Source organism: Neohortaea acidophila (assembly GCF_010093505.1).
Source record: "Neohortaea acidophila strain CBS 113389 unplaced genomic scaffold BDY17scaffold_5, whole genome shotgun sequence".
NCBI classification, from domain to species: domain Eukaryota; kingdom Fungi; phylum Ascomycota; class Dothideomycetes; order Mycosphaerellales; family Teratosphaeriaceae; genus Neohortaea; species Neohortaea acidophila.
Window position 1 is genome coordinate 971418 of NW_022985514.1, and position 12210 is coordinate 983627.

The 12210-nt window shown below is 55.4% G+C and overlaps 3 protein-coding genes across 3 annotated transcripts; 2 read left to right on the forward strand and 1 right to left on the reverse strand.

The window, feature by feature from the left end:
• BDY17DRAFT_297265 (FAT domain-containing protein) lies at nt 1-7523 on the forward strand. The gene has a single exon (XM_033733569.1). It carries the CDS (start codon nt 173-175, stop codon nt 7373-7375), a length of 7203 nt encoding a protein of 2400 aa, XP_033589894.1. The 5' UTR covers nt 1-172; the 3' UTR covers nt 7376-7523.
• Nucleotides 7524-8253: 730 nt separating this feature from the next.
• BDY17DRAFT_145768 (uncharacterized protein) lies at nt 8254-9520 on the forward strand. Its single transcript, XM_033729567.1, has 4 exons — nt 8254-8575; nt 8626-8832; nt 8895-9073; nt 9190-9520. Exons 1-4 carry the CDS (start codon nt 8388-8390, stop codon nt 9468-9470), a joined length of 855 nt encoding a protein of 284 aa, XP_033589895.1. The 5' UTR covers nt 8254-8387; the 3' UTR covers nt 9471-9520.
• Nucleotides 9362-12154, reverse strand: BDY17DRAFT_145752 (Spc98 family-domain-containing protein). Its single transcript, XM_033729566.1, has one exon. It carries the CDS (start codon nt 12042-12044, stop codon nt 9570-9572), a length of 2475 nt encoding a protein of 824 aa, XP_033589896.1. The 5' UTR covers nt 12045-12154; the 3' UTR covers nt 9362-9569.
• Between the last annotated feature and the right edge of the window lie 56 nt (nt 12155-12210).

Genomic DNA, 12210 nt, shown 5'->3' on the forward strand with positions numbered 1-12210 from the left:
TGGTCAACAGAATGCCCAGCCGCGCTCGCGCGTCATCTCCATCTTCTTCAGCAGCCTCTACAGCAAGAACAAGGAGGTGGCAGCTGCAGCGAACGTCGGGTTGAAGATTGTACTGGCAGCATCCTCGAAACTCCCCAAGGACCTGCTGCAGAATGGTCTTCGCCCAATCTTGATGAATGTGCAAGACCCCAGGAAACTGTCTGTCGAAGGATTGGAGGGGCTCAGAACGCTCTTGCAACTCCTCACCAACTATTTCAAGGTCGAGATCGGAACGAGACTGTTGGATCACATGAACGTCTTTGTCGACGCGACAAGCCTGCAAAAAGGGTCCTTCAGCCTGATTGAAGCGCAGCCGAAGATGAAGATTGCCACCGCCATCTTCTCGGTGTTCCATCTCCTACCGCCTGCCGCTGTGCAATTCCTTCCGCTTCTCGTCGAGCGAGTCATGAGTTTGGAATCAGGCCTGCGCAGAACGAGAAGCAGTCCCTTCCGCGAGCCGCTCGCAAAGTACCTCAGTCATTATCCGACCGAGACATGGGCTTACTTCTTGGCGGTCTTGAAGGAGGAGGCCAAGGGTCGCTTCTTTGCCCAAATGCTTTACAACTCCGAGAGCGGCGCTTTACGACAGAAAGTCATTGACGAGCTCGATGCTTTCGTCGGGGCTATCCAAGCAGACGGCACAGAGGTTGAGAAGGCTCAAGTGGCCGTGAACGCGATTCACATGGCCGACGCAATCGCATCCTTCCCCGAGACCGCGAAGCAGCTCATGGAGAACCAAACAGCTTGCGGAGCTCTACTCGAAGCCGCCAAGTCTCTGCGAACGATGAAGTCGTTGCCGCCCAACTTGCAGTTGGCTGTGGTTCAAAGCCATGAGCACATCATGCACATTTCCATTGTGTACATGGAGCAGCACCCCGACGACATTGACAGCCTGTTCAAGCTCTTCGAGTCGTGCACAAATGGCGATTTGCAGCTGTGCCCGTCCATCTTCGCCTATCTGTACGCCAACGTCATCACCAACGAAGACGTGGAGTACCAGCGGTCAATCGTCTTGCGCTGTATCGAAACCTTCACTTCCAAGCAAGCCAATCAGAAGATGAAGTGGTTTGTCTTCCGAAATGTCATGAATCCGATCCTGGCCAACGATGTCATGCGGAATTGGGAGCTTTTGTTCCAACCGACGTACAAAGGGACCGCTCTGCTGGACAAGGCGATGACAGAGACCTTCCACAACAAGCTGCTGAAGCCGCAGTCGGTTGCGGACATCTCTGACGACGGCACTCAAGGCGTCGACCTGAGCCGCATGGAGCTCTTGCAGACCTCTTCGTTCCTCGTGAAGTACCACCATGGCTTGTTGCAAGATACCCGCAAAGACCTAATAAAATTTGGCTGGAACTACATCCGACTGGAGGATCTCATCAACAAGTACGGGGCGTATTGTCTGATCGCCTACTTCATCGCGCACTATGAAACACCGCCGAAGATTGCAATCCAAGTCTACGGTGCGCTGCTCCGAGCCCACCAGGCAGAGGGCAAGAATCTTGTCATGCAATCACTCGAAATTCTCGAACCCGTGCTCAAAAAGCGCCTTGGAGGCCCTGATGGTCGTTCATCAACGTGGTCCAGATTCCCGCGGAAGATCCTCAATGAGGAGATTGGCAACGTCCAGCAGTTGACGAGCATCTTCAACTTTCTCGTACGACACCCCGACTTGTTCTACGAAGCAAGAGAGCCATTCGCCCAAACCATCATTCAAACCATCGGCAAAGTCGTTCAGCTTCCTCCGAGCTCCGTGGAGAGTCGACGACTGGCTGTGAGTCTGTTCAGCCTGATCATGAACTGGGAAGAGCGTACTGTCCGAGAGACCGGATCACTCAACGCACCCTCTACCCCGTCTAGAGAGAAGGAGCAGGGCAAACGAGGTGCAGTGGCTTCGGCCAATATGCGCCTCGTGCTCGTCAAGTACATGGTGCAATTCATTGCAGTCTTGCCGGAGCGTTTCCCCGTTGCGCCGCCCAGGGACAAGGAGCTTACCCCAGTCAGCGTACACGTGCAGCAGCCGACAGAGACGGTTACCAGGACCGTTGCACTGCTGAGCAAACTCCTTTCCCCGCCTTACTGGGATGACTTGGACATCGACGCCATGTTTCCCAAAGTGACCGAGCAGATTCTGTGCGGCGAACAAAAGCAAGAAGAGAAAGCGGAGATCCACACGACCAGGATTGTGAACACAATTCAAATCTTGAAGGTGCTTCTCAACGCCCGCCCGCACGAGTGGATCGTTGCTCGTCTGCCGCAGCTGCAGAAGCTTCTTGCAAAGCCCCTTCGCAGTGACAGTGTTGAGGTCCAGGACGCACTTCACAATCCGGATCTGCCAGAGTCCGTCAACCCGAAACTGCCGCCCCTCTTGCAGCGTGTGCTCGAGGCCATCCCAGCAAATCCACCCGAAGACGAGTTGCCGGACGCCGATAGTCCGACTGAAGAGTTCATGACCTTCTTGTCCTCCGTGGCCGGTGATTTGATTACCAACGGTAGCCACATCGCCGGTGTCAACATCCTCTGGATCATGGCCAAACGCAAGCCTGAAGATGTCGATACCCACATCCATACGCTTCTTAGGACGTTGCAAATGAAGCTGGCCAAAGACCACTTGGCGTCTCAAATGACTCCTCAAGCCGCGGTCGCGCAAGGGCTACAACCTCAGATGCCCAACTCACTCGAGGTCGAACTCAACACTCAGGCAATCATCAAAGTCATCGAGATGCTGTCTGCGCGGATCAGTGCGCTGGGCGAACAGCGACGGCCGTACCTCAGTGTTCTGGCGTCGCTCGTCGAGCGGTCGACTAGCGGCCCTCTCTGCGAGACGATTATGAGTCAGGTGGAGACCTGGGTGTTCAATCCCTCCGAACCCGTGCCGACGTTGAAGGAGAAGACTGCTGTGCTGCAGAAGATGTTCCTGTTCGAGCATCGTCAAGATCTTTCCCTCTACACCAAGTTCATGGACCTAGTCATCCGCATCTACGAGGATCCCAAAATCTTGCGCTCCGAGCTTGCCGTCCGCATGGAACACGCTTTCTTGATTGGATTGCGCAGTCCTGACATCGACATGCGGGCCCGCTTCGTGGCCATCTTTGACAAAGCCCTCAGTCGCAGTACCGGCAATCGCTTCTTCAAATTGATCTGCGAGCAGCAGTGGGATGTATTGGGCGAGAGCTTCTGGCTCAGCCAAGTCATTCAGTTGATGTTTGGCTGTGTGGACCAGAATACGCCCATGCGTCTTCATCCGGACGATTTCACCTGCATGCAAGCTTCCAAATTGTACGGCACGTATGCCGGAGACACTCGCCTCGCGGATGCCATGCTTGACGACTCATTCGAGGCTTTGGTGGCTGGCGAAAGGCAATTCCTGGCAGATGTTAGCAACGTGCGATCTCGCGATGTCCTCACATCGTTGTCCGACTTGCAGCATACCGACTCGCAGCTGGCCCACGACATCTGGGTGGCTTACTTCCCAATGTGCTGGTCGACGTTGTCCAAGGATGATCGCGAAGATATTGAGCAGGGACTGATCAGTCTGCTTACGAAAGACTACCATCAGCGACAGGCTGAGAAGCGACCAAACGTCGTCTCAACACTGTTGGAAGGGATCGCTCGAGCACGCCCAACGTGTAAATTCCCGCCCCACGTCATGAAGTACCTCGCGAAAGCGTACGACGGCTGGTACACAGCAGCGGCCTCCATGGAGGAGCACGCTCTCAAACCAGTCATGGACAGCGCGAATGTCCGTGAAAGCAATCTTGATGCACTCGTCGAGATCTATGCCGCTCTTGAAGAAAGCGACCTCTTCTACGGTACCTGGAGACGTCGAGCTCAATTCGTGGAGACGAATGCAGCCCTTTCGTTCGAGCAGAATGGCATCTGGGACAAGGCGCAGAACATGTACGAGCAGGCGCAGATTAAGGCTCGCACCGGCTCGTTGCCCTTCTCGCAAGGAGAGTACATGCTGTGGGAGGATCAATGGGTTCTCTGCGCGCAAAAGTTGCAACAGTGGGAGATCTTGGGCGAGTTCGCTAAGCATGAAAACATCAACGATCTCTACCTCGAGGCAACTTGGCGCTCTTTCGAGCTCTGGAGCACGACCGAGTCTCGAGACCAGCTGGACTCCATCATCAAGGCCGTCTCCGATGCTCCCACTCCCCGTCGCATCTTCTTCCAGGCTTTCATGTCGCTGCTGAAGCTCAACGCCAGCAGAGACAACATGCCCGAATTTTCCCGAATCTGTGATGAGAACATCCAGTTGTCCATCAGGAATTGGCACAAGCTGCCCCGACGCATCACAAACGCACACATCGGCTTGCTGCAGAACTTCCAGCAACTGGTGGAGCTGCATGACGCCAGTGTCATTTGCCAGAGTCTCTCGCAGACGACTGCAGCGAATCTGGATGTCAAGTCTCAAGAACTCAAAGTCCTTCTGAGCACCTGGCGAGATCGACTTCCCAACTTGTGGGATGATATCAACGCCTGGCAGGATCTCGTGACTTGGCGACAACACATCTTCCAGCTCATCAATGCCACGTACCTCGCACTCCTACCCAACACGAACGCCAATGCCACAGGCACATCCTACGCATATCGCGGCTATCATGAAACTGCGTGGATCATCAATCGGTTCGCGCACGTCGCTCGAAAGCACCAGATGCCGGATGTGTGCATCACGCAGCTCGGCAAGATCTACACGTTGCCGAACATCGAGATCCAGGAGGCTTTCCTCAAGCTACGAGAGCAAGCCAAATGCCACTATCAGAACCGCAGTGAACTCACCAGCGGCTTGGACGTCATCAACAACACCAATCTCAACTACTTCAGCAACGTCCAGAAGGCCGAATTCTACACTCTCAAGGGAATGTTCCTGAGCAAGCTTAACCAGAAGAACGAAGCCAACGATGCATTCGGTACTGCCTTATTCTTCGAAATTCGCGTGCCGAAAGCCTGGGCCGAGTGGGGTCGATACAGCGATCAGCTGTTCAAAGAAGAGCCGACGAGAATTGAGCTCGCGAGCAACGCACTGAGCTGCTACCTGGAAGCTGCTGGGCAGTACAAGAGTGCCAAGTCGCGCAAGGTGCTCAGTCGCATTCTGTGGTTGTTGAGCTTGGATGACGCGGCTGGCACCCTGGCCCAGACATTCGCGCACTACGAGGGCAAAGGCGACCAGCCGTGGTGGTATTGGGTGACGTTCATTCCGCAGCTTCTTAACAATCTCTCGCGCAGCGAAGGTGAAGCAAACATTGCCCACCAAATCCTCACCAGCCTCGCCAAGACCTACCCGCAGGCTCTGCATTTTCAGCTGCGTACGGCGCACGAAGACATGCAGGTCTTGCGGAAGTCTTTGGCTGCCAAAGAACAGCGGGAGCGACAAGCTCGAGCAGCTAAGGAGGCGACCGAGGCAGCGAAGGAGAATGCAGATGGGGTTAAGCAGGAGTCGTCGCCTGCGGTCAATCGACCCGATAGCGCGGGAGGCACGTCTAGACCTGCTACTGCAAATGGAGAGAGGCCGAGCACAGGGGATGGGGAGACAAGACCTGGCACGGCGAATGGAGAAACGAGGCCGGCGTCAGCATCTGGGGACGCCGCTCAAAACGGCGGCACGACAGAAGAGACACCCAAGAAGGAGGGCGCTGGCGAGGAAGAAGAGAAAGCCGAAGCACCGCCGAAACCGAAGAAGCCTTGGGAGCACACGGAATCTCTGATGATCACTCTTCGCACGGCCTTCCCTCTGCTTTACGCTTCGATGGAAGCAATGCTGGAGCAGATCCAGAAGCACTTCAAGTGTCCACCGGACGAAGACGCCTTCCGACTCATCGTTGCTCTGCTGAATGACGCCCTTGGCTATATTGGACGATCTCCTGGCGCGTTTGCAAATGATTCCAAGCTGCCTCAGTCCACGGAGACGAACATCATTCGTTTCGCCGATACCATCCTGCCAGCCCACATCCGCAAGGCCTTCGAAGCGGACTTTGTGGTCAAGAAGCCTGGCATGATCGACTACATCGCGAAGTGCCGGAAGTGGCGGGACAGGCTTGCCGAAAAGCTGGACCGCCGCCCGCAAACCTTCCATCTCGCAGAGTCCACGCATCTGAGCGGCTTCCGGTTCCTCTGGTTCGATGAGGTGGAAGTGCCGGGACAGTACCTTCAGCACAAGGACAAGAACCAAGACTTTGTCCGCATTGAGAGGTTCTTGCCGTTTGTGGACCTGGTGCGTGGTGTCGCTGGATGCCATCGTCGGCTGAAGATTCGTGGACATGACGGCAGTGTGCATCCGTTTGCGATCCAGCATCCTGCGCCGCGTCATTGTCGTCGGGAAGAGCGCATCTTGCAGCTCTTCCGCATCTTCAACAGCACGTTGGCCAAGAAGAAGGAGAGTCGGCGTCGAAACATCCAGTTCCACCTACCAGTCATGGTGCCTCTCTCACCGCAGATGCGAATGATCCAGGACGATGCGTCCTACATTACGCCCCAGGCTATTTACGAAGACTACTGCCGACGCAATGAGATGGACAAGGATGAACCGACCAGCTTTATGATGGAACGACTCCGAGGCTTGACGCCGCAGAAGCAAGAGCAGTTCCAGAACATGAGACTGGAGTCGCTCAACCACATCCAAGAGCGAATCGTGCCTAAAGACCTCATCCGAGAGTACTTCGCGGCGACGCATCCTTCTTTCGACGCCTTCTGGCTCTTCCGCCGCCAATTCTCGTACCAGCTGGCAGCGCTCACGTACATCACCTGGACCATGCACATGACGGTGCGGTACCCCAACAAGATGTCGATTGCCAGACGCAACGGCAATATCTGGGGTTCAGAGCTTCTCCCCTACATGTCCACCACTCGGCCCTACTTCTCCAACCCCGAGCCCGTGCCCTTCCGCCTGACGCCCAACTTGCAATATCTTATGGGCCCGATTCACACCGAAGGCATCTTCACCGCCGCACTCATGGCCATTGCGCGCTGCCTCACCTCCGACGCGACGGCCTCCACCGGCAGCAGCACATCGCAAAACGAGTCCAACGGCAACGGACGCCAGAACGTGGTGTCGGACAGCACGAACACGGAACTCGAGAACCACCTGTCCATCTTCATCCGCGACGAGATGACCTTCTGGTACACGTCGTCGCACCGGCAGAGCATCAAGGAGACAGAGCTGCGGGAGAATGTGCAGCACAACGCCGGACTGATTGTTAAGAAGGCAGTCTTCCTGGCGGCGGACCCCGGGGCTAACAACCTGCCTGCCAATCAGAATATCATCGATATGGTGGCGCGGGCGACGAATCCGGAGAAGCTGTGCCAAACGGATCTGTTGTGGATGCCGTGGTTGTGAGCGGTACATTACTATTTCATCTTAGGGGATGTTGTTATGAGGGAAGATGCGGCCGGGGTGGGAGATGTATTTATCTTGGACTGAGATTGGGTTTAGATGTGAGTTTAGCGAGGGCGTTTCGGATACATTCGTTGCAATTTATGTGCTTAGTTTCATGTTGTATCTCTTCATGATTTCATCTCTCGCCTGTACTGATTTCCATCCACCATTTCCTGTTGAACACGCGCCGCGTAGTCCTGAACACAACATGCTGGACTCTCCAACCCACAGCTCAGCACGTGACACGCACTTTACTTGAACTTCATTCTTTCTCCCCCTGATGAGCCTTCACTTCTTTCCTTCTGCGCTACTCACTATTTCATAGTCCGGTGGCGCCTTCTTCACCTTGGCGTTCCTCCACCCCTGCGTCTTCGATGGTTCTCGACTCTGGCCGTCTCGCTCCGCGGCCTCGTATACTCGCGCCCCGCGCTGCCAAGCCTGTTAGCCCTCTATTAGACGTTGACAACCACGGATGCGAGACACAGCCCCTGAAACGCTCATGTTCGCCGCGGGATGTCATGCCCGTAGGATGTCGTGCTGCCATCCTTCCCCAACCGTCGACTCGCCGCCCAAACACGTCCTTCCGCGGCCTCGCTCACTCCGTCCTCGATCCTCTTTCGGGCCTACGCGCTAATGCACTATTTCACACTTGTATGTTTATTAGTTCTCCCGCGGTGCCCTTTGGACTGCCGCTACGGCCGTAAGTCGCTCTTCGCGACAGCAATGGATTCATCTCTCATTGCTTTGACTTTCTGTGGTACTTCGACGCCTCTGGACTGCCCGTTGAAACGCTATATCAATCTGTCAAGCCACTGCCATATAATGGCTTCTCCTCGCCTCCAACGCGTCTTCCCCTCTCTTTCGCTCTGATATCGCTTCTCTGTGCTCTGCTCTTTTACTGTCGTTCTCCCCCCTGCACTGGTCTGCACTTCAGAAACTACCAACACCCTCCGACTTTCTCATTTCAGACACCATGCGCGCCGCCGCCTTTGCCTGGCTCGCCCTCGTCGGTGCCGCCTTCGCCGGCCCGGCTGATGTCAAAGCAAAGTCCAAGTGCACAAAGACTGTCAAAAGCACGACTACACTGACATTGGTGGGCAAGACGGTGACTGTCACTGCGACAAAGAATGCGAAATTGACTACGACCGTTGGCGCGCCCGGGTATGATTCTACCGATCCGCTTTCCTTCGTATCGGCCTAACGTAGCGCAGATTTACACCAGTCCAGAGTTCATTGCCTGGTGCCATCTATCAAGGCAGCGGTGGTAGCGATCCCGTTCAAAAGCGTGATATCCTCGACAGCGAAGGTCTGCTGGTCGCAGCGGAGGCGTTGTCGCCGCGTGAGGAGCAAGCTGCAAAAGCCGGCAGCTGCGTTACGTCGACTTCGACAATCACCGCGTTGGTCACTGCTCCCCCGACGTGAGCTCTCCGCCCCCCAATCACCATACATTAGAATTTCTCACACTGACTCGTCTGCGTAGGACGTCGACAACCACGAAGAAGCACTATACCTCCACGACCACACTCTATGCCGCCTGCGCCTCGAACAACCTCGTGGACTACTACAATCCAACCCAACTGGTCTTTGTGAATGGAGCGTCTCCCACCACGTCGCAACCAACAGGTGGAACATTTGCCAATGTTACTTCTGCATACGACTGTAAGTCTCTGCCTCCTACCGCTGCTCTTGACGAGCGCTTCGTGCCTCTTGTGGCATACGTGCAGAGTCTGCAGCAGCATTGAAGCAAGTGAAGCGGCGAGCTGACTCCATGACAGGCTGTGTCGAAGCTCTCCTGGCCGGCCAGAACGGCGCCATCTGGGGCTACTCGCCCTCGAACCACGGCTGTGCCTATGTCAACTCCACCACTTGCTCCCAGTCTACGAACACCTTTTACTTGATTACGGCCAACAGCGAGCAGAGTGAGCAAGCCGTCTTCGGCAATCTGCCATGTGGGGCTTTCAATGCCGTGTCTTCGTCGTCGGTACCGCCAACGTCAGCGGCGACTCCAGCTGTACAGCGGCTTCGAAAGGAGGACTCATTGTTGGGAGTGGCATGAATGCAGTCGATGCAATTGATACGACCGAGAATTGAGATGATGGTGGGCTTGCATACATAGCTTCATGCTGGATTCATTCATGACTTCGTGTCTGTTCTCTTATTGGATCCATTGCAGCCTCTCGGCCAACGCTTCCAGCGCCGAGTCGCCTCCAGCACGACTCACACTTCGCAGTCCCGCGGAAACAAAAGAGAGCGACTTCTGCGCCGAAGTCCGAAGGTTAGAGAGAACCACCGTGCTTTCTTGCGCGTTCGGTGTGCCCTTCGCTTGGCTGCCGTCCACAACCCCGTCCCAAATGACAGTGAAGTGCTCACACAGCACCAGAATGTCCATCACTGCGTCATGAATCGGTCTCAAGCCCGGCGCTAAAAGCAAACTCGTCTCCATCTGCTTGTGATGCTCTCGCCAGAGATCGGCCATCTCGTCCACTTCTCGGGCATTCTCGAGTGCTGCGCGGAGTTTGGCGCAGAGTTGTGATGCGGTAGTCGTGACGTGCGCGTGTAGGATATCGACTGTTGACATCAGGAGATACCTCAATTGCAGAGCGTAGAGGATCGAGGTGAGTCCTGGTGTCGCGTGGGAGGGACGCGCTCGGAGATCAAGTAGTTGGCCGCGGAGCAGGCACTTCGCACGGTATACTTGTAGGAGTAGAGCCAGTGTTTTGGACCAGGTGGCCGGTGATGTCGATTGCGTGATGCTTTGCATCGGCCAGGGAAAAGAAATGTCCAGGTTGATGCAACTTAGGCTCGTGATTGAAGAGGTGGGCACGGTGGTCTCCCTGCTGTCGTCGTCGAGCGTCGCCACCAGGTCTACCTCGTGCAGCCCAAGCGTGCTTTGCACCAGCTCCGTGATTAGAAAGCCATCGCGCCAGCGCAGGCCTTGATCTATCCGCCAGAAGAGGGCCTCCGCGAAGGCCTGGAACGCCGCACCGTCCGCGGAGCAGAATACTCTGTTCAGTGAATCGAGTGTTTGTAGGACGCCGTGGTTGAACAACAGGCTTTTGCAGAGTGTGGGCATGCAGTCCCCACCGTTTCCGTCAATCCACTCTTCCAAGGATGCGGTCAAGCCCTGTATGAATGGGATGGTGTAGTTTTGATGCAGTTGCTCGTCCTTGAATCGCCACTTAGGCTTCACGTATGTTTGGGTGGCGGTGCCATCATATCCGCCGTTCGATGCGGAGAGCAGCGCTTGACTCCGCCCTGTTGCAAACACCCTGCCAGATAGTTCCTGCATGAAAGCCGGGGCGTACGGAGTGCCGTCGGGAAATGTACGCATGGTGTACCGTGAGTACCAGGCCGTTTCAATTCCCTCGGCCGCTTCGCTTTCTCCCATAAAGCTCCTTCGGTCGGGATCCAACAGCACGCCCGTGCGAATCCAGGTCGATAATGGCTTCAGATAGGTTGTCAGGGAAGGAAGAAGAACGTCGCTAAGGGACTGGAACAGCACCGTGTCTCCAGCCATCTGAGCAACATTCGCTTCTTCCAGTAGTAGATCAAGAAGTGCGAATGGAGACGAATTCGTCGGGAGCGTCGATGCTCGTATGATATCCGACAGGCGCATAGCGGACCGTGCCAGCCTTTCCACTTCTCTTCGGACATCGAGGAGACTGACAATAGTCGCTGCGTTTGCTGAGACGTAGATCTTTTCTAGCGTGGTCAAGGACTCTTCAAATGTCGCAACTAGCTCCATTGCCGCGACTTGGCAGGTCTGCACGAAGTGCTGCGATTGCTCCGCCTGCGACCAGTTACGCAGATAGTTCAGTTTGGAGCCGATGGTTCTGAAGACGTCGAGTAAGTCTTTCAAGGTTGGGTCAGACGTTTGAGTGAGGGAGAGCTTTGAATCCACAGATACTGTTCCGTCTGGATCTGCTGTCCCGAATATCCAGGTTGGTAACCCATGAAGCATCGATAGGACCTCACGTATGATCGCAAGCTCTGGGACGGATTTGTCGCGGCTGATGGCGTTGAGTTCAGCATATGTTTCGTCCACGTTACGAAGCGCGGTTTGGTCGACCGGTGTCAGGTGGAGTCTGGCCAGAGCACCTAGATCCTCCGTAGGCTCGCTCGTAGCGGCAGTTGAGACGGTATCATCTCGTTCGTCTTCAGACCCTTCGTCTCCACTAGAATGATAACCACGCTCGATATCATCCCAGATCTCCGGCTCCTCCAGCGCATCATCGCCGAGGAATTCTTGCCAAGTAAGTTCTTGCTGGACCTCAATGGGCACGATGAGGTTGTTCAGGTCCTCCAGATTTGTCTTCTCGGCAGGCCTGTCGGAGAGTAGGAGCAGCAGAGACAGCATCTCGGGCAGCCATTTCGATTCCGTTGGCAACTCGGTGAGTCGAGTCTGGAGAGCGTCTGCCAAGCCATCCTTGTTGAGCACGCCGAATTTCTCGACCAATCCGTCGAGCGTGGAGTTGACCGCGAAAGGGTTTGTCCTCGAGTGGTTCGTGGTGCGCAGCGCTTTTGTTGCCTGCTCTGATATCTGTTTGAAGTTCGGATGTGATTTCTCCAGTCCTGTAATGCCCCGGACCAGACTCTGGCATAGCTCATGATTTCTAGTCGCATGAGTCATTTCCAAGGGCCGGTGTCACCTGAGTGGCATCACATCGGTATGGCAGAATTTGCAATGTTTATGCGAGCATCTTGCTTGCGCTACGACTCTCGTCGAAGCGCGTGTCGTAGTCGCGTTGTTTCCTTATTGGGATGACACTCCCGCGCTCCGCATTTAGAGTTTGCCC